The sequence below is a fragment of the Helianthus annuus genome, chromosome 12 (assembly GCF_002127325.2).
Source record: "Helianthus annuus cultivar XRQ/B chromosome 12, HanXRQr2.0-SUNRISE, whole genome shotgun sequence".
NCBI classification, from domain to species: Eukaryota; Viridiplantae; Streptophyta; class Magnoliopsida; order Asterales; family Asteraceae; genus Helianthus; species Helianthus annuus.
In genome coordinates this window covers 13,607,417-13,634,366 of record NC_035444.2, presented here as the reverse complement: position 1 = coordinate 13,634,366, position 26,950 = coordinate 13,607,417, and the positions used below count along the sequence as shown (strand labels likewise).

Genomic DNA, 26,950 nt, shown 5'->3' with positions numbered 1-26,950 from the left:
AAATCTCACCTTTAAAAACATGTAAAGCACGTGTCCTAAATACTAGTTATAATCAGTTTACTCAAAAAATAATAATAATATTATATCATGAACCATCAACTAAGTTGTTGCGGGTTCAAATCAAACAAAGAGTAAGTATGATGAGATTTTAACCGTTAAAAAATATTATATCATGAACATGAGTTGGTTTTTTGATGAAATCAAAGAAACATCCATATTCCATAGACCTAAGCTAATGATGTCACAGTAACGTGGTTGAAGACCTCGAAATTTAAGTCCCACTCATTGCACTTTGGGCGCACTCAATTGACCTAGTAGTCTTTGAGGGGTTTTATCCAGTTAAACGTCGTATCACTCTCTGTGTGTTAGAGTGGGCCTTGTGAACGACCGTCTGACCTTACTGGACCGAGCCTATGAGGAGATGCGATAAGTCAATGTAAATAATTTGCAGTTAAAAAAAGTCAATTGGTCCCACACCCACGGCCCTATATAACCTTGACAAAGTCCGAATCCTCAAATGATGCAACTCAAAACCTCCGATTCCATTTGATAACTAACAATGGGGGTTTCCTTCAAGGTTTCCAAAAAAGGCACTCGATTTCGGCCCAAACCTAAACCTCAACTCCTTACACACGAACATGTCGATCCACCTTCTCAAATTCACACCAATCAATCCGTTATTTCGACTCCAAAACCATCGGTATGCATCTTGTTTTGTTTAATTCTTGTTTATTTTGTGTTCGTTTGTTGCAATTGATTCAAAGTTTTAATCCTTTTTGTTGTTGTTGTTGTTGAAATGAACCCTAAGTTTCATGCTTGATTGTTTATTAATTTGATGTATAAGTTGTTTCAAACAAAATTGATGATTAGTGATTTACTGTTGAATTTTTTAAAGTTAGTTGAATTATTAGGGTTTTGTAAAGATATTTGTTCATGATTGTGGAAATTGATTCAATGTTTTGATCTTTTTTGTTGTTGAAATGAACCCTAAGTTTAATGTTTGATTATTTATTAATATGATGTATAATTTTTTTTCCATCATAACACCATGTCTGGTGATTTATTAATATTATAAAAACAGAGACGATTATAGACTAATAGCAGGTAGACGAGCAACAAGTTGCGCCGCTACCCCTTCTGAATAGCAAACCCTACCCTGCTAAACACAAAATTCTGCCCCTTAACATGCGCGGTGTTACTGCTTACCACCTGCTGAACCCGCTTGAAGAACCGCACCGCGTCAGGGGCGAGAGCGCCAAAAGTATCGAAAGCGAACGGGACGAACACGTGCTGATTCTCGATGCAAGCTTTTTCATGCTTAGCTACTTTGGCCGCCTCTGCCTTAGTTATTGCTTGGCCCGCCACAAACCCGTATAATTGCTCCAGTCGAATCTATTTTGTCATACAGTCTATTCAAAATTGATGATTACTGTACTTGGTGTTTGTGCAGTTGTGCTAGGAATTAGCTTGTGAATTTTGTTGAAGTTACTTGATTATTGATTCGGATATTTTCGTGTTCGTGTGCGGAAATTGATTCATCTTTTGTTGTTGTTAAAATGAACTCTAAGTTTGTGCTTGATTGTTCATTGATATGATGTATAAGTTGCTTCATATAAAATTGACGATTAGCGTAATTGTGTATGTGTTAGTAATTTGCTGTTGAGTTTTTTGAGGTTACTTGAATTAGGGTTTTGTAAAGAATTAATTACACGGTTAGTACCTGTGGTTCATCCATTTTGCCGTTTTATACCTATTTGTTGGCACTTGGCACCGTTTGTAGAAAAAAATTACACGGTCAGTACCTGTGGTGTACTAATGGTGAAACCATTTGTAGAAGTTGGTATCAATGGTGTAATTTCCAACAAATAGGTATGGAAACGGCAAAATGGGTAAACCACAGGTACTAACCTTGTAATTAGTTCTTTTGTAAAGCATAGTTATCGATAGCGCTTATGGCGGCCACTATAGCGAATAGCGTGGCATGGCGGCCATATGTCGCTACAAGGTACATATCGACCTTATATCAACGATATAGCGACTTCCGACGTGAAATCCGGCGACGGTGTTGCTTTCAGCCGGAAACCAGGAAGAAGGGGGAAGAAGAAGACCAGCATCTGCGTATTTGCGTCTACAAAATCCAGCGAAGGTGTTGCCTTCAGACGGAAATCAGGAAGAAGGGGGAAGAAGAAAACCAGCGGCTGCGTATCTGCGTTTTTAGTCTTTTAGGGTTTATAAACATTTAACCCCTCTATCTTTCTTAGTTTACATTCAGTCCCTATAACTTGTAGCTTTTTACTTAAAAAGTGTAAAGATAGTTTGTCTATTTAAACATTTAACCCCCTCTATCTTCAGAAGTTTACATTTGGTCCTTAAACTTTTTAATTTATACATAAAAAATACAAAATTAACATTATAAAATACATATATATAATATGGATAGCTATTTTTTTTATTTTTTAATTTATCTACTACCTTATCGCTAAACACGAAATAGCGGGCGCTATTTCATCGCTATCGCTACGTAGCATATAGGTTGTCTATCGCTATTGACCGCTATTCGCTATCGATAACTATGTCGTAAAGATATGATCTTTGTTCCATTGGGTTAATTTAGGGCTATTGTATACTTTAACTGATTGGTAACTGATACTATATATAGGTTGATGTTACGGAAAACAAAAAAGATGATGCCGAAATTTCAGGTATTTTCTAAGGAACATTAACTTAACTCTCACATTTCTGGTTTTTTAAATTTATATTTGTTGGTGTTAAATTTTTGTTTTTGTCAGATGCGGACATTTCTTTCTTCATAAATCTCTTTCCAGATGGATATTCGATTGGAAACCCGTCTGAGGTTTGTTACAAAAACATGTTGAATTTGTAATTTAATTTTGAGATCACCAGCTTTGATGTTAACTAAACTTTTTTGTGCACGTTTCTAGAATCGAGCTAATCAAGCCACTGTACAAGATGATCCGAAGTTCTTGCACCCATATGATCGGACATCAGAAAGCATGTTTACGGTAAGTGTTGATCTTTATATTCATGAGTAAATTACAAAAAAATCGTCCTTTATGTATGTCAATTATTGCAAACTGTGTCCTTTGTCTTCAATAATTACAGAAAACGTACTCGATGTTTGCAAACTCTTGCAAGTTATGTCCTTTAGCCCTAACTCAGTTAATTTTTTGTGGTTAAATCTGATCAAATGGACCTCACATGAGGGTATTTTGGTCATTTTACTCTCATGTGGGGTCCATTTGGTCAGATTTAACCACAAAAATACCCTCATGTGGGGTCCATTTGGTCAGATTTAACTACAAAAATTAACTGAGTTAGGGCTAAAGGACATAACTTGCAAGGGTTTGCAAACGTCGAGTACGTTTTCTGTAATTATTGAAGACAAAGGGCACAGTTTGCAATAAGTGACATACATAAAGGACGATTTTTGTAATTTACTCGATATTCATATATTTTTAACTGCATCATAAATTTTCCATTTATCACCTGTTTTGTTGTTTGTATTTGAAGGCTATTGAGCGTGGCTTGTTACCTGCTGATTTTTTGGATGATATACCATGCAAATATGTCAATGGAACAGTTGCTTGTGTGGTAAGTAACCATATTAATCAGAACCAAAACGTCAAACACACCGTTTCTGATGTGGCTAACGTTGCAGGTGCGAGATTACAGAAATTGTGGGTTGGAAGCAGGAGTTAATGGTTCTTCTGCAGATTCATCAACACCTATTACTTCCAAAATACGTCTTAAAATGTCGTTAGAGAATGTAGTGAAAGATATGCATCTGATTTCTAATAGTTCTTGGACTTATGGTGATTTAATGGTGAGCGTTATTGAATATGATAAGAACCAGATTTAAATTACTAAATTTACAATAGTCTAATTCTTAGTAATTTGGGATTTGTAGGAAGCAGAGGCCCGTATATTGATGGCCCTAAATCCGAAGCTAGATCTTGACCCGTTTCCCAATGTGGATAGACTCTGCAAACCTCCAACTTCCACGAATGTAAGTGTTATAAACTTAATTATCTTGATGGTGTGAGGAATTTTGCAATATAAGCACCCCGAGCTGTGAGAACTTAGAGAACTCTGACTTCCGTTGAGAGTTTTGCCACCATTTTTTGCACAAACATAGATGAACATTAGGGGTGCAAATGAGCCGAGTCGAGCCCGAGCTCGACCAAGCTCGAGCTCGAGCTCGATTAACTTATGAGAGCTCGGGCTCGAGCTCGGCTCGATTAGAGCTTTGTTTTCAGAGCTCGAGCTCGGCTCGTTTATTATCTATTAATTAATATATTAAATAAAAATAATATAAATAATATAAATAATAGACTTTTTAGGCTCGCGAGCTCGATAAGTGAAGCTCGGGCTCGTTTACTAAATAAGCTTATTTTTAGGTTCGAGGTTGGCTTGTAAACAAGTTTAAATAAGCTCGGCTCGACTCGGCTCGTTTACACTAAGGCTCGAGCTCGGGCTCGGGCTCGGTAAACAAACGAGCTTTATTTTAGGCTCAAGCTCGGCTCAGGCTCGATAAGGCTCGACTCGTTTCGAGCTTTTTCTCGAGCCGATCTCGAGTAGCTCGCGAGCCGCTCGGCTCGTTTGCACCCCTAATGAACATGTTACAATACACCTGTAAAAAAATTCCGAGCGGTGTTTTAACTTTAAGCCTTTTTACAGCAGTGTAAAAGGCTGTGACATCAGCATTTACATCCACCGTAAGGGTTTTTTTTACAGTGGTATAAATCAACAAAAACTATATTATTTTTTTTCTTTCAAAAAGTTGATTTCTAAAGATATTTGGTAAATATTATTTTTTTGAAAAAGCTTTCGTTTTGGACGAGTTCTCACAACTCATTAGAGTTTTCATTTTACCCTAACCCTATATATACACAGTGAAAGGTTTAAATACAAAAGGCTCTTAACGTGCGACTATATGCGACCACCAATATAACATGCGCAATTATGCAATAACCTGCGTAATTGTGCAAAGTTAATTACTATTGTGCCACCGCGTTCAATTGAAAGCTTGATTAGATCAGATGTGCGGTTGAGATGCTCGCGTACACATCGCACGATAAGGTGGTTATGTACGTTAACCGGCCTCTATATATATTTTAAATTTGGTTTTATTGCAGCTGAACTTGAATATTCGGGAACTTAGACGGAAGAGGTTGAGACAGATGTCGGGCTTAGAAAATCCGGCCAACGGGAAGAAGCTTTGCATGGACCGAGGCCCAGAAAACTCAAATGTGGGCCCCATGGTGCAGCAGCCACCCGATCTTGTGAACCAAACCATCCAAAACACCGTTCCCGCATCTTCTTCATTATCTTATCAACCAAAATATCAAATAACGTCTGGATTAGCGCCTGTTCAAGACATGATGAATTCGTATACCGACTCTATGAATTCAAATTTAGGTAAGAGAGAAAACCAAGATGGTCAACTGTCCCCTATGACAGGTTTGACCAAAAGAGCTAGGTCAAATTCAATGGGTCTTGACGGAAGTCAACAACCGCAAATGGATGTATTCGATTCACTCATGCAGCAGCAACATCAATCGATCGGGAGAGCGACTCAGTTACCTAATAATACCGGAATCCAAAAGTATCCATTTGACGGAAGTTTTAATCAGGATCCATTTACAACGGGCCAACCCGGAAGCAGATACAATCTAAAGCAAGAACCTGTGGACTCTGAGCTAAATCGAAACATGCATATGGTGGATTCAGGTGTTGACCCGCGACTACAGCAACGGCTGAATTCGCAGTTCGCAAGATCCAACTTCCCTCCAATTCCATGGAATAATAATAATCTGGATAATTCTCGAAAAGATGATCAGTTTCAGAGACGGAAATCAGCTCAAAGTCCGCGTGTATCTTCTGGGGCGTTGCCGCAATCTCCACTGTCGTCAAAATCAGGGGAATTTTCCAGCGGGTCTCATGGCGGGCAGTACGGGGCACCTTCAGCGATGGGATCATCCCAACGGGACAAATCAGCCGTGACTTCAGTTCTAGCTGCTGGTGGGGTGGGATCTATTACTAATAACGCTCAAATGGCAGGCAGGAGATCAAATTCTGTCCCGCAAACCCCTGCTATTAGCGGGGTAGGATCTCCGGCTAGTGTCGGTAACGTTGGTGGGCCCTTTAATGCCGCCAGTCCTCTTGTTGGAAAAGATTTTGAAAAAACCATGCGTGATAAATTCTCCAAAATCGAGTTGTTAACCGTCAGGTATAAATGTACTACCTTTTTGTTACATTATCTGAAACTAGTCTTACGCCCCCGTGTTTCGGGACGGGGGGACGTAAAAGTTAAAACCATGCTATCAACGTTGGGGGCGTGAAATGGTGCGAAACTGCGAACCGAACGACGACCAAAGTGGAAAAAACGTAAAACAAAAACACTAATTTCTATCAACGTTGAAGTTTGTACCGCAGCTTTATTGAATTTTAGAGGTTGCATGGTAACTTTTTTAAAATTTTAGGGGTAGAAAAATAAACTGGTAAAAAAAAGAAAAGGAAAAAATATAGAATGTTTAAACTGCAGGGGCTCCAAATGAAAGTTTACACTAAAAGACGAAATAGACTAACCGACAAAATAGTCACCATTCATAGCAATGTTTCAAATTAATATAGATAATAATAATAATAATAAAAATAATAATAATAATAATAATAATAATAATTACTGTTACTACTAATCATTGTTGCGTTCATATGACTAACTGAGTTTTAATGGTAGGCATCAATTGAACGTTAAAAAGAACAAGGTCGATGAGTACAAAGAAACTACAACGTTTCCTACTCAACAATTGAATCATTTTCTCTATAACGATCAAAATAACGAAAACCCGAAAGATGAAGACTGCAAAATGCCTTTGTCTAAATCGCTTGTGGGAGGGAGCATGAATGTTTGCAAGACCAGAGTTTTAAATTTCAAGCAGGATGAACGTGTACTCCAAGGTTCGTTTGTTGGACTGTAATAAAAGAACATGAAAATATTAGATTACAGGAATGATGACTTTGCTGATCGTTGACTGTTGACTTTTTTTCAGGAAATGGGTACGTAGTTGTGCCAAAATCACGAACTAGAATGATATTGTCGGAAAAACGAGACGATGGCACTGTTGCAATGCATTATGGAGAGTTGGATGATTATGATTACTCGTCAGTAGAAGAATACCTTCCTACCCTTCCAAATACTGTGAGTTATTGTTTAAATTATTAATACAGTAAAATGCCATTTACGTCCCTTAGGTATGGCCAGCTTTGCGACTTTCGTCCAAATGTTTTTTTTCGCATCTGGATCCAAAAGGTTTGAAATCTTGCCATTTTCATCTGGCTCGTTAACTACATCCATTTTTCTCCGTTAAGTCAGGGGTATTTCCGTCGTTTTTGTTAACTTAAAGGGCAATTCGGTCTCCGAATTGCCCTTTGATTTAAAAGACGGAAATATCCCTGACTTAACGGAGAAAAATGGATGGAGTTAACGAGCGGATGAAAATGGCAAGATTTCGAACCTTTTGGATCTAGATGGGAAAAAACAAACCTTTGGACGAAAGTCGCAAAACTGGCCAAACCTAAGAGACGAAAATGGCGTTTTACTCTTGTTTTGTATATATATAGTTATATCCACTTGATATGAACAAATTTTGTGTTTTGACGTGTGATATGAATTGATGTTACAGCACGTTGCCGACTTGCTTGCAGCGCAGTTCTGCACACTGGTATGACCTTCAAAATTGAATTTACTGATTTCCAAAAATCATATTTTTGATTTTATTGTGTATGAAAATTGAAATATGTATGCAGATAATTCGTGAAGGTTATGAAGTTGAAGGCGATCATCTTCAACCAAAGCCAACTAATATTGTTCGATCTTCTGGTGATCAACCTAATAACAATGCATCTGTAATCACCCCCAAAGTTGAAATCCCGGAATCGGTTTCAGGCCAGCCGTCTAACGAAATTGCAAAACCAACCGATAGTGGACCAAATAATAATAACGGATCAGTAAATTCATCAGGTGCAAGAATGCATCCACCCGCAAACTCACAACCGCTGCAAATTCCTCAGGGTGGGTTACCAGCACGACCGATGCAACCGGACTCACAACCGTCGTTCCAACAAAACCCGCACTTGATGCAACAACAGCTGCAAAGATCGTCAGCTATGATGCTTGGATCAAATCCGTTATCGCATTTAAACGCAATGGGACAGAATTCAAACATGCAACAATTAGGTCATATGTTGAATAAACCGTCCGCGCTACAGCTTCAAATGTTGCAGCAACAACAACCGCTTCAAATGCAGAGGAAAATGATGATGGGACTTGGTAATGCTGGGAATAATATGGTTGGGCTTCAAGGTATGGGGAATATGATGGGTGGGACCCGTGGAATTTCGCCGCAAATGACGGGGGCGATTTCAGGAATGGGTAATAATATGGGTCAGAACCCGATGAGTATGAGTCAGGCGTCGAATTTTAGTAACATGATAAGCCAGCATCTTAGGTCTGGGCAAATTTCGCCAGCTCAGGCTGCGATTATGACGACAAAGCTTAGAATGACACAGAACCGGAATATGTTAGGTGGGGCCGCAGGGCAATCTGGTAATATTACTGGGTTGACGGGTGCTAATCGGCAGGTGCATCCGGGGTCCGGTAACTACTCGATGCTGGGTCCCAATATGAACCGAGGTAACAACATTAACAACATGAACATGAACCCAATGCAACGCACCAACATGGCCCCACCAAAATTGATATCGGGGATGAACGCTTACATGAATCCGCAACAACAGCAGCAGCAGTTACCACAACAGCAAATGCCACATCAGCAATTACCGCAGCAACAGCAAATGCCACATCAGCAATTACCACAGCAGCAGCAAGAATCAACATCACCGTTACAAGCAGTTCTATCGCCACCTCAGCAGGTGGGTTCACCGTCAATGGGACTACCGCCCCAACAACAGGCTAGCCCCCAGCAAATGAGTGCGCGAACCCCGATGAGCCCGCAGTTAAGCTCTGGAACCATCCAGCCGCCAATGAGTGCGGGTAATCAAGAGGCGAATTGTCCTGCAAGCCCGCAGTTGAGTTCACAGACCATGGGGTCTGTTAGTAGTATGGCGAATTCACCAATGGATATGCAGGGTGTCAATAAGAGTAGCTAGCGCGATTCGTAGTAATATTTTGTGTTTTTTTAAAGTAAGTTTGTGTAATGGAGAATAGTATATGCGAGTATAGATGTGTACATGTATATGCTTGAACCTTGGACCATATATATGGTCTAATGTCTACATTTAAATGTTTCATAATATCAACATTTAGGATTTTTCTTATCTGTTTCTGTAAATGACACTAGATTGTTATCATTATATGATGGTAAAAATTACAAGTTTTGTCCTTTATCTTTATATCACTTTTCAGGCGGTGTCCTTTTTAACGAATGTTGACAGGCGGTGTCCTTTACTAGGTGTTTTGTTGCAAGTTTAGTCCTTTACACCCAACCCAGTTAAAAAACCCTGTTAATTGTTGGGTGTAAAGGACTAAACTTGCAACAAAATACCTAGGTAAAGGACTAAACTTGCAACAAAATACCTAGGTAAAGGACTAAACTTGCAACAAAATACCTAGTAAAGGACACCGCCTGTCAACAATTAACAGGTTTTTTTTAACTGGGTTGAGTGTAAAGGACTAAACTTGCAACAAAATACCTAGTAAAGGACACCGCCTGTCAACATTCGTTAAAAAGGACACCGCCTGAAAAGTGGTATAAAGATAAAGGACAAAACTTGTAATTTTTCCTTATATGATGTTTGGTTTCATATAAAAATACTATATTTCAAAATGTCATACAACCCATCTATATTATTCTAATCACATGATTCTTGATAAGATTATTTGGAACTACAGTCTACAATGGTGATTGTCGACTCGGGTTCTGACATGGTTCCTGGTTATATCATTGAGAGTGGGGCAACCCGAAAGAGCCATCGTAAGCTCGAGTTCATCCTTCAACATTTTAATCACTCTTCTAACTCCATACTCCCCCTTCGCTGCCAACCCGTACACAATCGGTCTCCCAACCTGCAATGTTATTTGATATCATGAGTAGCATTATCATAAGAAATTTTGAGGTTTTATCCATCATTTGCAGTTGTGAACTACCATAACCGCGTCTGCACCGAGAGCTAAAGCTTTGAATACATCCGTTCCTTGCCTTATTCCTCCATCAAACAGAACCGGTACTCTTCCTTGAACCGCATCTACCACCTGCAAACATAAATTATAGAGAGTAAATGCCATTTTCGTCCCTATGAGGTTTGGCCAGTTTTGCGACTTTCGTCCAAAGGTTTGTTTTTCCACATCTGGATCCAAAAGGTTTGAAATCTTGCCATTTTCATTCGGCCCATTAGCTCCATCCATTTTTCTCCGTTAAGTCAGGGGTATTTCCGTCTTTTTTGCTAACTTAAAAGGCAATTCGGTCTTTTTCACTTTATGTTAAAAGACCAAATACCCTGAAAAAAGACCGAATTGCCCTTTAAGTTAACAAAAAAGACGGGAATACCCCTAACATAATGGAGAAAAATGGATAGAGCTAACGAGCCAGATGAAGATGGCAAGATTTCAAACTTTTTGGATCCAGATGTGGAAAAACAAACCTTTGGATGAAAGTCGCAAAACTGGTCAAACCTCATGGACGAAAATATGGGCCATATGGCTACTTTTGTTTTTTATATACTCGGTAAGTGATGATAAGATTAAGCACCTCTTCGAGAACAGAAATGGTGGCGGGAACATAATCTAGCTGGCGAGCTCCATGGTTAGAGACGATGATTCCTTCAACTCCTACTTCCAAAGCTTTAATGGCTGCCAGGATACATAGGCGAGATTAGAGGTGACACGATAGGTGGATCGAGTGGGTTGGGTAATGGGTCAAACGGGTCTTACCGTCTTCACGGGTAAGTACACCCTTGATCATTATCGGCAACTTTGTAATGGACTTTAGCCAAGCAATGTCCTGCAAAATATACGAGATGTAACTACTTTCAGTGAACTAATACATTCGAAATTATGGTTCCTTTCGTTCGAAACGTTTACGGTTTATACCTTCCAAGATACAGAAGGATCAAAGTTCCTGGATGCAGAAGCTTCAAGATTTGAACCCTTATTCTGCAAAACACATATAATTAACTGTTATTATTTATGCATGATAGGGAATTTTGAAAAACAAAACAAAAAAAAAAAAAAAAAAACCCCAACAAAATTATGGTAATTTCACTTGCATCATCAACTTCAGTTGAAATGAGACCTTCAAAATTCTTCAGCTGAGGCGCAATCATTCTACATAAAACGTTCAAGAGTCGCGTAATAAAGGAGATTAATTATTTATGTAGAAAAAGAACAAAATATTTTTACTTGTTTTTTATGTCGGCTTCCCTACGACCAAGTTTAGGAGTGTCAACCGTAAGAAGAATAGCTTTGAATCCATTTGTTTCAGCTCTTTTCACCATCAGAGCGGCTATTTCACGTCTCTTGTAGACCTAAGAACAAATGCAAAACAATATAATATTTTACACTGACTTAGCAGAGTACATGTGGGGCCCATGAGTTTTCTTTAACGGGTTCTCATGGTCATCCAAAGAAAAGAAAAAATAACGGAGTCATGAAGATTGCATACATATAACTGAAAGAATCGAACAGCATTGCAACTGGAAGCAACTTCCTCTATTGTGCATGTAGACATGAAAGATAACCCCTGAGAAGACAAAATAAAAATAATATAAAAAGTAGAGTAAGGTTATTGTACAAATGAGCTTAACACACTAAAAGTGAGAAGCGAATGAGGGATTTTTTTTCCATCGTGTCAAGCATGTATTTTAGTCCCAGAATCAAAAAAAAAAAAATCATGTATTTACATTAGTAGAGTTGAGCAGCCTCTCTATCCCTATGGATAGAGGCAAGGTCTGTCTACATCCCACCCTCCCCAGACCCTATAAGTAGCTTTGCTATTTGTGGGATTTACTGGGTATGGTTGTTGTTGTTGTACATTAGTAGAGTTGTAATCACTCTAATGTAATTACACATAATTACTCTACAAGAGTAAATACACGAAAAAAACTTTTTTTATTCTTTACATTTTTCAACTAAACATCATGCTTAAGTAGATGAGGAAAAAAAATAAATAAAAAAATAAATCTTCCTTTGTTGGTGCATATTTCGTACGTCTGCCACTGTGCGAATAGTTAGATAGGGCGTGTGTTGAATATTGTATAGAATAGGAGAAAGTTGGACAAGTTTTGTAAATGTCAAGGTCCATCCGGACGGATGGCAATCCAATCGGATGGACACATAGGAGTTGTCTATAAATAGGGGCATATGGGGTTCCCATTTGGACAAGCTTTTGGTTCCCAGAGGGGACATGCTGTCCAAGTGGTCTGGTGGTGCTGTAAACGTTGAATAACAATAGAGACCAGATTGAAATTGACTGATCGGTGTCGTATTCTGTTTCTACTCCTTTCTTAGTCGTAATAATCGCACAGAACACGTCGGATCTGGACCGAAGCTCCGTCAAACTCGCCGAATCCTGGAGTCAGCATCCTTCACTTCTCATGTTTAGTATGTTAAGACTCATTTGTATTTGATCTTTACCCCTAAGACACTAATCTACCGAGTTGCAGCGGTGGCATTTTAAATTACCATTATGACATTACATGCAGCCGCTGCCTTGGCTGTCAAGATCTCTCCTAAAACACACAAAAAAAAAACAGTTTCTCAGACACAAGCACGCTGTTATACGACATACAACACTTTCGTAAGCATGATATGATATAACTACCTTCAGGATGTGCCAATTTATGCATAGCAGTTGGAGCAATCATAATTGGTGCTGAAGTTTTGTAACCCAATATGGTTGTTGACATATCTATTTTGCTCACATCCACAAGAATTCTTGGCCGAATACTGTCGATAAAATGTAGTTAGAAAAAGAATGTAAATGATAATTAAAATCATATAATTAAATATATAATTATAACGTATTACATAATTCTTTGAAATGCATCAACATTTTCTCTGAGTGTGTGTTGATCCTCAGATCCTCCAGCAAAGTAGTCGTAATACATTTTCGGGAGGACTTGTTTCGCCAATTCTTGATACTCCTTCACATTGACTGGTTCATCACCCATTTTGACTTTTGCTTCTGGTGTCAAGAGTTAGGATTAGATGTGCTTCTTTATTATAAATGACAAATATTTAGTTCGATTTGACCCCGAGATGCATTGACCGGTTCATCACCTTCTTTTAGAGAAATAAGAAAGGCCCAAATGTGTATTGTAACTAGTCATTCTACCATCAACGCCTCAAATTTCATAGATTACAGTAAAGGTAGAAGTAAACTAGAGGGTGTTCATGGTCTAGTTGATCCGGTTTTAATGAAAATTCTGGGTTGAACCGCTAACCAAGGTTTCGAAAAACAGCAAACCAAACCAGATGTGTTGGTTGGGTACTTGGGTCGGTTTTGGACCTGCCAAAACGTTTCAGTTTGGGCGGTTTGAACCATTTATTTTTATTTTTTATTATTTTCCTTTTCAAAATCATTGCTTTGTGTTAAAATTTTGAATTCAATAAAAGATGGTTCAAGAATATTATACACGAGTATAACTGCATATTCCAAGAAAGAAAATAATAAATAACAAATATAAGGCCACTCGGTGTGGGGGTCGTCCAGGCCCGGCGACGCCCCCAAACGCCATTCCTGGTGGAACGTCGGCGTCGAGATCGGCGGGGAGGAGACGACGAGGACGGGCACAAAAAAACAAAATCCCTCTCACACACACATATACATACAACAAATATATATATTAGGACCATCCCTCATTTCCTTAGGTCCATCCTCTTTGCCCCATCCTACGTGGCGTTGACGTGGAGGCCCATCCTCCATCAACCACACCGAGTAGCCTAAATAGTTGGTTTGGTTTACGGTTGGTTCCACGTTCCAAACCTTGACCCGAAACTGTTAAACCCTGTTTTTCAAACTGGACTATATAAACTTGTGAACTTATATAGCTAATCAATGAACTTGTGGTGTGATAACCTATGCAGTTAATGTTAGTGTATATCAATGATATATCGGTCCCCTAGTGAAATATCGGTGTCAAATATATCGGTATCAATATTATCGGTGATATTGGCCATATTTGACCAATATAACTGATATATCACCAATATTTGACCGATATAATTGATATATCACCGATATTTGACCGATATATCACTGAATTATTAGTGTTAAATTGCTATATATATAAATTGTGCATGATATCAAAATTACCGATATCTCACTGAGATACTCTATATCTCAAATATCGGTCCTTGACTGACTGTGGCGTACCCAGGAATTATTTGTTGGGGGTGCGAATGAGTGGTTCAAGCGTATTTTCAAGGGAACGGTCAGGTTTTTTGCCTGAAAAATATATTAATTTTTTTTCAAGGGGTGCGCCCGCCCGCCCGTCCAGGGTTGCACGTGGGTCCTCCCCGACCGATATCTGATATTTTACTGCATTAACTGCATAGGTGATATTCAAACTGCATACAAACATGGCATTCATGTGTTCCATAAACGGATCAAAGCATAGAAGTGCAGTGAAAGAAGCTAGAAGATGGAACAATCACAACTTTCTAGTAAGTATTTATAATTATTTTAGCATAGTCAAGAACTGCTGAACTGATGTTGCAATATTTTCAAGTCAAAAACCCTAAAACAGAGACACACTAACAGCAAAAAACATGAAGGGATTTTTTTAACAGAATTAGCTGTTTAATGAATCAAGAACACAAACATACCTCTTAATTGGTAATGATCTGGTGATGGCCTTGTGAGAAAGCTGGTGTTGGGGGAGTTTGTTTTAGGAAGTGAGCCACTTTACATGGGAAATCAGAATGTCAGACAAATGTGTCAACGTTTGAAGATAAATGATGTGTTGTCCGGTCATTGTCACCAATTTTGTTTTGTTCAGTCTTATAATTATACACGCATGATTGTACTTTGAAATATAATTGAAAGATTAGGTGCACACAATTATATATTAGGGGGAGGGGCACCCTCGGGGACTCCATTCGGGGACCATTTTTGCCGTGCGGGAAGGTGCCGCCATCCAAGAGGGGAGGCAAATCGGGAAGGGTGTGAGGGGAGTGTTCACCGAAGAAGGAGAGAGGAGATAGTGGGGCCACCCTCATTTTCAACCAATCAATTTTTTTTAATAAAAAAACAATTCCTCCAAGAGGGGTGCACCCCGTAAGTTTTTGGACAAGAGGGAAGTTATAGAGGGGAAATGACATGGGAACGTATGATTGGGTTAAAAAAAGTTTCCCCTCACCTCATTAGGGGGTGCCCCCTTCAACCTTACACAGATGTATTACAAAAAATAACATTAATAATAAGTAACTATGTATCATATTACGTTACGTTATATGTAATAATAAAAATTACAAATTAATCTTATATTTATAATTTACAAATCTATTAATACAAATTACAAATTTAAAAAACGTCTTTGTAGACAACATTGGATATCATGATGGAAGATTATTATCTTTATCAACAATTAATAGTTTAAGTCTATCTTTACTTTTGACTCTAGAAAAAGTCACGTACAAACCATGTGAAAACACCGGTTATTTTTTTAAAACAAACCAACTCTGGATTAAGGTTGTCCTTGAATTTTATTTATTGTCATCGCGAAATAACATCGAGGGAATATTGTCTTCTTTGATCTTGTGTAGTACATTGGACTGATATATGATACAATATTAAATGAAAAAGTATACGTATTCATTCATTCAATTCTATAATTGATTTTTCTTGAGTTAGACGGTTTTTTTTCAAATTATATAAACATACGATACAATTTGAAATGAAAAAGTATACGTACTCATTTGAATTTTATAATTCATTTTTCTTGAGTTAGATGGGTTTTTTTTTAATTGTATTAACATATTTTTAAATTTAATATTAAACTTGTTATTAAAGAAAGACTATATCAAGAGAATATTGAATCATAAAATTAAAATAATAGACAATAACGAAAAACTTGGAGATAATTTAACTATGAATTTAAATTTGAAATTATATAAGTTACCACAAAATGCGATGCTAAATAAATTACCAAAAAAACGGTATTCGTTATTATGAATTGGGAAAGAATATTTCTACATTTGTAACAAGTGAGTAAGATATATGAAAATAAAACATGAGTAAGATTTTTAGGATGAAGGACAAAATGCCACGTTGCGTTAATTTTAATCCTTTATTAGAAGTTTGATATTTTTAAGTAAATTATATGATCCCCACACTTTTGGTGTTCAGGTCGTTATTATATTTTCACCACTTGTCCATTGACGAAGGTAAAACCTTTAGAAACATCATAGTTTAGAGGTCGTGAGTTCAAGTCTCATAGCTAGATAACAGGATTAAAGAAATTGGTTGTTTTAAAAAGGTATAATTATAATTTCCTATACATTTTTCACTTAATTACATGGTCAACCCGAATTATGTTACACGTTTGTTCTTTCTTTTCACAAATTTAAATAAAGAAAAGAATCAAATGTGTCATTTCGAACTAAACATCGACTGAACGAAGAGCATCATGTAATTTTGAAACTAAACAAACAACCCTATAATAGTCTTAACACATATGATTTGTATAACTTGCTCTATATTTTACTATGTTTTTTTTTTTAATTTAAGATGATACAAATAACGTCAATGGAAGTTTAGTTATGAGGTAACAAGTTATTTAGCCTTGATGTTATTAGGTTAAGTTTATGATTTCGACTTAGTTTTTATGCTATTAGTCCCTAATCTAGATAAATTAAAGATCCTTAGTGATTTTAGGTTCATTTTGATCCACCTTCTAAAACTATTTTGGTTATAATCAAGTTGAATTAAAGTTTGGTTATAATCAAGTTGAATTGAAGTTTTTAGAGTATTTTGATAAGAAGTTGAAGTTGTGAGTGTTAATCAAGAAAGATGATGGAACTAAGTTTTAACAAGTTGGATCTTGACAGAAACAAGTTTTTATATAAACATGTTTCAAGTCAAAAACAAGTTTCGAAAAATTACAAGTTGAAATCACGAGTATCAGTAGCTATTGTACTCGAAGCATGGTCATACATGTCTTATGCACGGCCATGCATGTAATTGAAGTCAAGGAGGATCGAGAAGCACATGCATACATGTAAGGTTCATGACCGTGCCATCTAGTGAGGTGTTGGTCAGACAAACGTGCACGACATGTGCATCATTGTGCAGTGTTGGGCTAGACCAAGCACGAGTATGTCTGTGCTTGATCAATGACTTTAGGCGAATAACTCGAGAAGCATGAGCATGACACTCTTAGGCATGACCGTGCCTAATACTAATCATAAGCTTTATGCACATTCAAGTACCTTAGTTGTGCATCAATAAACTTTAAGTCAGCACAATTGTGCCTTAGCGAGGGTTGACCGTTCCTGTCCATCATAATCTTAGAAATATCTTTTTAAAGAAAATATAATAAAGTTTATGGGTTTAGATCAAGTTTATGCATTTGTTAAGGAATATGATAAGTCATTGATTAAGACCAAAACAATGATGTGTACGTTATCTTAGGTTCGTTGTGCACGGTTCGATACCAGTGAAGTTTATTATGTGATTTTTTTAACGGTTAATGAATCCTTCAAATGGGCCACTGGTGAAATTCTACACCCGCCTTCCGAACCGGGGAAAACTCTCACCTAGGGCCGAAGCCCGTGAACACTCGCCCGAAGGCACGATAGTGCGATGAGGTAAAACTCGCTCAGTTCAAAGATCGAACTAGCGATCGCCGCCTACTCGCCTAGTCTCCCATCATCACTAGGTGCCACGGAAACTAAATGCTGGGGGGCAAGAGTTGAACCTAGGTCACCTCGAACACCATGTCACTCCCTTACCACTCCACCACTAGCTCATTGGCTTATTATGTGATTTAACGCTCGGTTTAAGGAGAGCTCCTTTAAACTTTTTCAAAATTGGTGTGTGTTTAGACTGTAATTATTTACAAATATCTTTATGGTGTGTGTTTAGACTGTAATTATTTACAAATATCTTTAATAATGTGTAAGACATAAATTTGACCATGAACTTATTACATTTCACTAGTGGGAAAAAGTTGAGGACAAGATTGATTTCCTCATAGTTATTGGTATATATGTTTGATAAATCTATCATTCTTTGTGAACCTAGAGTAAAACTTCTATTGTGGGGTTGGGAATTTGCATGTGGGAAAAAAATTTCTAACTACATTACTTATGCTATTTCAAGATTAAGTTTTTTATATCTTTTAAAATTGTCTGTTTATAAACTCGTGACCATTGAGTTAACGGCGTTCTTGTTTCGAGTGCAGACCTCAAGGCTCAAGTAGCCAATGGTTAAAGTTGCAGGAACTCCCGTAGCAACTTTGAAGCGGTTTGTTGAACGAATTTGTGTCATGCACTAAAGTTTAATGTACTAGTTTGACAAACTCACAGTCCATAACTGCATATTTTCATATTAAGTTTCGGACAAGTATTGTATATTGATGTAAGTAAGTAAATAAATAAAGAGTTCTCCGCTACATAAGTCGTATATTAGTTGGTCACGTTAACTGGTGTGACAAGAAATGATGTAAATCACTTTCAGAATTATTGATGTTATTACAAGAGTGAAGTATGTCCCCACACACCATGTACAATCAAATTATTGTGTTAATATGTGGCATAAAAAAGACTATTTTACATATTTAAAGTTTAAAATGGACTTTTTTTGTAATTAATTATTTATAAAAAAATAAGTAGGTTAACTTCTATCAGTATTAGCAACTGAGCTGAAAATATTTGTTCTATCCAAAAAATAGACTGCTCGAAGAGCAATTGCAATAGTAAAAATCGGTAGCAAACCATTACCAGGAATTCCAAAAGGCGGTACCGAATTGTTACTTAAGATTTTTCGGTTCGGGAAATTCGGTTCCGGTACCCAGTACCATTTGCTCATCTCTGATCACGGGTTTCATATGAACAACATCATTACCATACAACCTTTTTGGTTGATTTTCTTTCGGTTATCTTTTAGTGTTTTTTTTTCTACATTTTCTTTTTATTCTTGTTAACGGTTTCTTGCGCAACGCTCGTAGTGATTTCAAAACACATGTAAACACAGACTAAATAACAAATGAAGTTCGTCGTAACACAGCGACGGTGATAAACCTAGTTTAAATAAAAAGGAATGTATACTCTTGTGTCTATGATTGTATTTATGGGAATGTAGCCATAATACTAGGACCCTAACCGGCTTATTTCTAACGGGTTTGACCTTAATTTATAACTAGATTGTTGCCCTGTGTTGCGGTGCGACGTCTTACTTGTTTTGTAGTTGGCGACATGTTATGTGATGCGTTAATCATATGAAAACGGGTGTTTCGACGTATCTGATCTAAAGCATTATAGTTACAAAAGAAACGGAATCAAACCCGAGTTGGTTTGTTTAGTGAATGGTCCACCTAACTACTACACCACCCTTCCCTTTGCATCAAGACTTAGCGGAATCAAAACGTACAATAACTCGAACTTATACCGCCGAATGAAAACGTATTATATTTAACCCAACTCGTTTCGAATACAGTGTGCGTCAAAACGTAGACCAACCGAAAAGGTACGCAAAAATAAGCATGAAAACCATCTTTGATCTTTTAAGCTAAAGAACAAAAATACGGGTGGTAAATTTGAAAAGTTAGAACTCTAGGGGATGAAAACGACATTTTATAAAGCTTTTATAATGCGTAGGGAGTGTAAATGTGAACCCTAGAAAGTTTAGAGGGCTTTATTGTCAAGTTAAAAAGTTAAGGAGCTGTGTGGTTGGTGGCATATGCCACAACGGTCTTTTTGTCAAGTTAAAAAGTCTTGGTCAGTTTGGTCCAACTGACATTTTACTTTAAGGGTATATATAAATTAGGTCGTGATTTAGAGAAAACGGTAGAAAGTGTGAGAACGGTGGGAACGCTTATGGATCGTCTGATTAAAACAGTCTATGGACTAGATTGGCGCGGTGGCGTTTTCATAAATAACATCAATTTTATTACGTGGACGCGTCTCATTAAGGGTAAAAAGGTCTTTACACTTTTATACAAAAACTCCATACTAATGAATAAAACGCCATTACGGACCAAAACACATCCCTATATAAACAAAAACATCCCAGACATAAAAACACACCCCCCAGAACCTGAAACACCATATTTTCTACTATATACCATTCATCTTACAAACGCCAAAATCCTCAAAACATCAAACACACCTACTCAAAAAACGTCATATTTTCTACTATATACCATTCATCTTAGAAAAAGCCAAAACACTCAAACATCAAAGATTCTAAAAAATCGACGGTTCTTTCGGATACACTATTTTGTCAATAAAACGCCAAAAATGGCAAATATCGTTTCTTGTATATTCAAATATTGTTCTACGCCAAAGTTTCGGAGAATGCATTCTTCCCTGAGGTGCTGTGACTCAAATAATATTTTGTTGCATGAGATAAACAAATCATAAACAAAAAAAATGCCTTTATCAGACTTATGTCATTTTTTGTGTTCTGTTATTGATGAATATTATAATGGCATGAAAAGACGAATGACATTGATGAGTTGTTTGAAGACACATATTCAAACAAAAAACTCATGTCATTTTGTCTTTCCAAACGGCCACAAAAACACAAGCATGGCTAAGCCAAACCGCTAGCGAAAATGATTCAAAGAAAAAAAAGACTGATGACAGTGAAGATTTGGAAGATGAATTGTTTCTATTTTTATTTTTTTATTTTTCTTTTTTTGTTGTTTGTTATGTATTTTTCAACTTAAAATAAAAAAAATACATTATACTAATAAAAAGCCAAACAGTCATAATGCATGTGAAACGTAAAAACGCCAAAAACTCCCAAACTATAATGAAAGTAGTTTGCAGAAGTATTAATAAAAGCTAATAATGGAAAAAAAACGCCAAAAACTACTTAAAGCTATTAAAAAAACGTCAAACTTGGGAGATGGAAAGTCTATGACACTAAAAACTCATAAAAAGCTGAACAAGAAACAGTAAAAATACACAGTAACTGAAAAGACGGCTACTTTATTAACATCATTTATTATAAATAAAATATCGCCTAAACTACGCGCCAAAAACATCCTATAAGAGAGACGTCTCTGCACAATCAACTGATCACAAACAAAAAACAAACGCCATATTTCCTAGAAACCACTCACTTTAAAACGCCAAAAATAATAGTTAAAAAAGCCACAGATGCAGAACCTCGATTCTTCTATATTGAGTATTGATCTGAATGAAGTTTCACTGAATTGATTCTTCTCTGAGTTGGGTATCTCTATAATCTTTTGCTGAATAAAATGGACAAATATTAAAGAAAAAGAGATTGATGACACTGATATGACATCATGTCACTTTGTTCTTAATAGATATATTGATGGCATGAAGAGATCAATACATTAGAGCAGGCGTTGGTCTTCAACATGTCATCAAACAAGTATATATCCACCCACAATAAAGGATGCCACAAAAAAAAGCATCTTCTAAAGACGGGTGTTATGTAGGAAAATAAGGATGTACATAAGGTATTCAAAAACATGTTCAAAACGCCAAAAACATTAAAGTAGAAGAGGATGATGACAGTGAAGATTTGGATGAGAAATTAGATTATAATTTTTATTTTTTTTTTCATTTTCTATTGTTTGTTATCTAATTCTCTGTTGTTTATTATCTAATTTTCTACTAATTTAAAAAAAAATGAGTATAAAACGCTAAAAACTACAAACACCAAAACGCCTGATAGTGTGAAAAACTGTGAGAACGAATGCTAGCAAAGCACGATGTTGCTATATAAAACGCCAAAAAATGCAAACAAAGTATTACTGGAAAAATCAACACTAATTGACAGATGAAAATTGAAAGAAACAGTATTTGATAAAGAGACGGTATCATTATTGCCAAACATTTATTATATTAAAAGCAACTACATGGAAAATTGAATTTATTTATCTTTTCAAAACACCATAATTGTCTGTCACATTATAGGCCTGTATCTTACATGGCACAACACTTGATATAATAAAATCAAGAAAATTACTGATGTTTTTTACATTAATTGCCTGCATCCTGATCTGAAAAACAATAAAAATGCCAAAACAATATCTAAAACGCCAAAATATTCACTATGATCCTGATCTAAAAACAATAAAGACACCGCGTATTTATTAAACGCCAAAGAAGAGTTCTCACACTTTTAAGCGTTTTCTCCTGATCCCGTTTTTATATAAATTTATAATATTTATTACTTACTTGGAGTTTAAGAGGGAGAGAGATGAATATTCATACTTGTGTGATAATCAATTGGCATAGGGCGACGGCAACTCCTTAGTAAAGATGCTAGCTGTTAAAATATTAATTCAATAGCAAACATTTGTGGTTGATATCTAACTTGATATGTTTTATATACTTGTTTTGTATGTCGAGGGACTAATGTTGCTGTACTGGAAAGTTGAGGGACTCGTAGCGATTCATTGAAGCTAGGAAGGACTAATCATGCTTATTTAGCACTTGGAAGGGTTGCTTGTGCGCTTGACTTGAAAATTTCACATATGTATGTGGTTTGTGGCTTCGGAGAGAAGGGGCGATCGATCTCCCAGTTTGGGGTTCTCACAGTTTGTTCGTCTACATCGTTCTATAGAAGTTGCGTAATATTTTATGGTTTTAGTTTAGGTTTTATCATTCTTTGTGTGTGTAAGAATTCTCATCTTGTTGGTGAGAATTCGAATTAGATATGAGGGACTCGTAGCGATTCATTGAAGCTAGGAAGGACTAATCATGCTTATTTAGCACTTGGAAGGGCTGCTTGTGCGCTTGACTTGAGAATTTCACATATATATGTGGTTTGTGGTTTCGGAGAGAAGGGGCGATCGATCTCCCAGTTTAGGGTTCTCACAGTTTGTTCGTCTACATCGTTCTATAAAAGTTGAGTAATATTTTATGGTTTTAGTTTTTAGGTTTTATCAATCATTCTCTGTGTGTGTAAGAATTCTCATCTTGTTGTTGAGAATTCGAATTAGATCTGAAACATAGTTTTCATGAGGATCTTCTTTCGTTTTTTTTTTTTTTTTTTGTATTCAAGTTCTTTGATTTGTTTTACATCAAAATCTTTGAAAAGTATCCAGTATTTTGACACTAGCATATTGAGATGATAGAACGTGAAGAACGCAAAGCTGGCCTATTGTCACTTTATTTCGTAAAAAAGTGAATATTGATCTTAATGTGTTTGATGCATTGATTTTGTACTGGGTTAATGGATAGATAGATGACATTTGCGTTGTTACAATTGGCACGAAATAATTGGCAATGGAGCTCAAGAAGTAGATTGCTTATCCAAAAGACAACATCATTAACAATTGTTGTATTAACTTTTACATCAAAGTATGAAATAGGGCTGGCCCAAAGTGCTACTACTAACCCTGAGGCCACCCAAATTGAAAAGCCTTCAAAATTTGATGTGTTTTCTTTATACTAGGGCTGTTCAAAAAACTCGTAGTTCGCGGCTCGCTCGATGTTCGCTCGAAAAAAGTTCGGAAAAAGCTCGGTTCGAAATTGGCTCGGTTTTAAATGAGCCGGCTCGGCTCGGTTCGGTTTGTAAACGAGCCGAGCCCGAGCCAAGGTAGGTTCAGTTCGTGGCTCGCTCGTTAGGTGGCTCGTTGGCTCACTCGTTGGCTCGCTCGTTGGGCTCGTTATAATTAAGGGCTTATTATATATATGTGTGTATGTATTTCAGGTTATCTTTGTAGTAAAAAAACAAACTTGCATATCCAAAGATGTCCCACAAATAAATATGCAGATTTTGTGAAGGAATTGGTTAAAAATGAAGTCCCACATCAGACTTGAACACATGAAAAGGTTGGATTAGTTATAAAATAAAAGGGAGGATTGAGGTGAATGTTTGTCCCATATCGCTGCTTGAACAAAAAATGTTAAGGGGAGACCATCTATAAATAAAGAACCCCTCATTACAAATTATTCGTTCAAGATACCTTTTGGTGATATGGACTTTCTATACTTATGTGCTATTTGAGTTGAGTGGTCAGTTGATTTAAAAAAAAAAATCTAACAATTTTACGAGCTAGCTTAACGAGCTTCGAGCTGGCTCGAGATTTCTTCGAACCGAGCTCGAGCCTATACATTCAGCTCGTTAGAATTTTTCGAGCCGAGCTGGCTCGGCTCGTTTTTCTTCGAGCCCGAGCTCGAGCCTAGGTTGGCTCGGTTCGATTCGGCTCGTTTACACCCCTACTTTATACTAGGTTCAGTTATTAAAATATAATACAGTGAACAGCACGCTAAAAAGGTTTGCAATTGAAACAGCCCATTAGTCCATTATTCAAATTGAAGGCCTACAACCATTAGCTATTATATCAATCAAAAAGTTTTTTTAGAATAACTTGATGACGATAATTATCAAACAATTTGCCTCAATTAAGCTAAAAAATAATTTTTGTTTGAACATATACTATATCTATAAAAACACGTAACTTTAATTTTTTTTAACTACGCCAATTATAATTCTTTTTGTTTTTAATTGTCTATCCCAAGCCCGGGTAAAGAAGGTGGGTTTTGTTACTAAATATGTTAAAAAGGATAATTTTCCAAAAAGACCTTAACTTTGTAGTTCGCTTAGTGCCTTCGAAAACATAGGAACCGCATGTATGAAAGACAATATCCTAAACACCAAAAATCATTTCACGACAATAAACGTAAAGAAAAAATCTAGATCAAGAAACTAAATTTAAATCATCAAAATCCGGAGAAAATAATAAGTCGTTCTCAGCTTCCCATTATAATATTAACCATTAACCATTGGTTCCATTAACCATCTTCGTTGAAAAAAGGAAGTGTGTCGAATGTGAGTAAACATTTACTTTTCGTATTGTTTTTCCATAAAGTAAGAAAAAAAGATGTTACAATTATTTTTTAATTATTTATTTATCAACTCAGGTTTTTTTAACGGCTATTTATCAAGTCTTGTAACAACTCGTTACTCTTGAATACGTGGAAAAATCAACTTTAACAAAGGGTGACACGTCGGCAACTTACCTGAAGTTTCTAGATATTTCCCATAACAACAAGAACCTTCTCCGTCTCCATTAAAATCTCACTCCCCCTCTATTCATCATCAGCAAATCATCTACTCAAATCATTCATCTACAGTTTCAAATTTGACAGTCAAACCATGAGCAGAATTGCAATTTCTTCCACCGGAGACGTCGATTTTGGTGGTTTAGTGAGCCACTTGCTCGACGTTCCTGACACAATCGGGAAGATCATCCTTCCATCTTCCCCTTCTCACCATGAACCCCGCATCAGCGAATCAAAAGGCAACATTCCCACCGATATTGTTGACACACCTAATGAACTGATTTTCTACATGGATGTTCCCGGTTTATCCAAATCCGACATTCAGGTAACCCATTAACCAAATATTATACGAACCGGGTTTTTTTTTTTAATCAAACCGGTTCAGATTGTATTGTAAATGTAATTAGCCAAATAATCGGTTTGGTATGGAAAGTGAAATTATGTTGTGATTGTTGTAGGTGACAGTGGAGGAAGAGAAGTTGCTGGTGGTGAGAAGCAGTGGGAAGAGGAAGCGATCGGAGAATGAAGAGGAGGAGGAAGGTTTCAAGTACTTGAGATTGGAGAGGACGACTCAGAAGCTGATCAGGAAGTTCCGGTTGCCGGAGAACTGTAACACGTCGGCTATCACGGCCAAGTGTGAAAACGGAGTGTTGACGGTGGTGGTGGAGAAGTTGCCTCCGCCGCCTAAATCCAAAACCGTTCAAGTTGCAATTTCCTGATTGATTGTACTAGGTGTTGTAATGTAGATTCTAGTTGTTATGTATGTGTTGCTCTGGACTATAAAATGGTCATATTTTGTGGTAAATGTTAGCCGTCTGTAGTTTTCGTGTTAGGGTGTAAGGGGCACTCCTCTAGGTGGGGAGTAATCTCCCTTACCCACATTCAATCAGCACGCGGCACGTCAACTCTCAACTTAACTCCCCCTACACCCTCAATTTGATAGCGGCACTTGTCTCTTGGGGACTTGTTTTTTTATTTTTTTAATTAAGAAAATAACGTTCAAAAAATCAAAAACTTTGAAAAGTGGGGCGGTGAATCAATACCGCAGACCACACCCTGCTTAGCCTCCCCGATGGGTCGACGATGGTGTTTCTAAGCGGGGAACTCACTCACCGCACGCCACCCCGAGGGCGCCCCGTTCACCCTTATCATGATATTTTGGTAGTTGGACTTACTCGTAGAACGAATTATAATTGCTAGTCATATAGTTCAACAAATATTGTGTAGTCGCTAAGAAAACGCATTAGGGGGAACTTGGCTCAAAGAAACAATAATGTATAATCTTTGTTAAAAGTGATCTCTCTCGCGCGCCTGGGCCCAATTTTCTAGTAAGACGAGGCAGTTGCGCTTTAATTCTTCAAGTGACGGTTCATGCGCGGGTGTTAGCGAGATTCCTAGATTCTTGACAGTTTTCGGCCAAATTCTTTAAATTCTTGCAAGATTCTAGCTAGATTTCTACTTTTATCTAACGAAACTACTTTTTCACGCTAATAAAATAACATTTTATAATTTTTGGTACTAAACAGACAATACTAAAAAAAGAGTTAATTATTGTTTTCGTCCCTGTAGTTTGTCAAAAATTACTATTTCAGTCTATTAGTTTAAAAATTGCAATTTCAAAAGAGTTAATTATTGTTTCGTCCCTGTAGTTTGTCAAAAATTACTATTTCAGTCTATTAGTTTAAAAATTGCAAT

General features: G+C 36.9%; 3 protein-coding genes across 3 annotated transcripts; 2 read left to right on the top strand and 1 right to left on the bottom strand.

The window, feature by feature from the left end:
- The first annotated feature begins 507 nt into the window (after positions 1-507).
- On the top strand, positions 508-9,360 carry LOC110894169 (protein PHYTOCHROME-DEPENDENT LATE-FLOWERING). Its single transcript, XM_022141356.1, has 12 exons — positions 508-700; positions 2,660-2,702; positions 2,790-2,854; positions 2,943-3,023; positions 3,532-3,612; positions 3,680-3,844; positions 3,929-4,027; positions 5,157-6,250; positions 6,761-6,981; positions 7,074-7,222; positions 7,707-7,745; positions 7,831-9,360. The coding sequence occupies exons 1-12, from the start codon at positions 560-562 to the stop codon at positions 9,190-9,192; spliced, it is 3,540 nt and encodes a 1,179-aa protein (XP_021997048.1). The 5' UTR covers positions 508-559; the 3' UTR covers positions 9,193-9,360.
- Positions 9,361-9,800: 440 nt separating this feature from the next.
- LOC110894168 (peroxisomal (S)-2-hydroxy-acid oxidase GLO4) lies at positions 9,801-15,024 on the bottom strand. The gene is made up of 12 exons (XM_022141355.2): positions 14,867-15,024; positions 13,067-13,223; positions 12,861-12,985; positions 12,722-12,768; positions 11,703-11,780; positions 11,441-11,565; positions 11,308-11,365; positions 11,132-11,194; positions 10,973-11,042; positions 10,791-10,891; positions 10,190-10,294; positions 9,801-10,108 (listed from the first exon to the last, which is right to left on the bottom strand). The coding sequence occupies exons 2-12, from the start codon at positions 13,207-13,209 to the stop codon at positions 9,929-9,931; spliced, it is 1,095 nt and encodes a 364-aa protein (XP_021997047.1). The 5' UTR covers positions 13,210-13,223; positions 14,867-15,024; the 3' UTR covers positions 9,801-9,928.
- A 10,258-nt stretch (positions 15,025-25,282) lies between these two features.
- Positions 25,283-26,087, top strand: LOC110894167 (17.4 kDa class III heat shock protein). Its single transcript, XM_022141354.2, has 2 exons — positions 25,283-25,580; positions 25,714-26,087. The coding sequence occupies exons 1-2, from the start codon at positions 25,350-25,352 to the stop codon at positions 25,972-25,974; spliced, it is 492 nt and encodes a 163-aa protein (XP_021997046.1). The 5' UTR covers positions 25,283-25,349; the 3' UTR covers positions 25,975-26,087.
- The last annotated feature ends 863 nt before the right edge of the window (positions 26,088-26,950 follow it).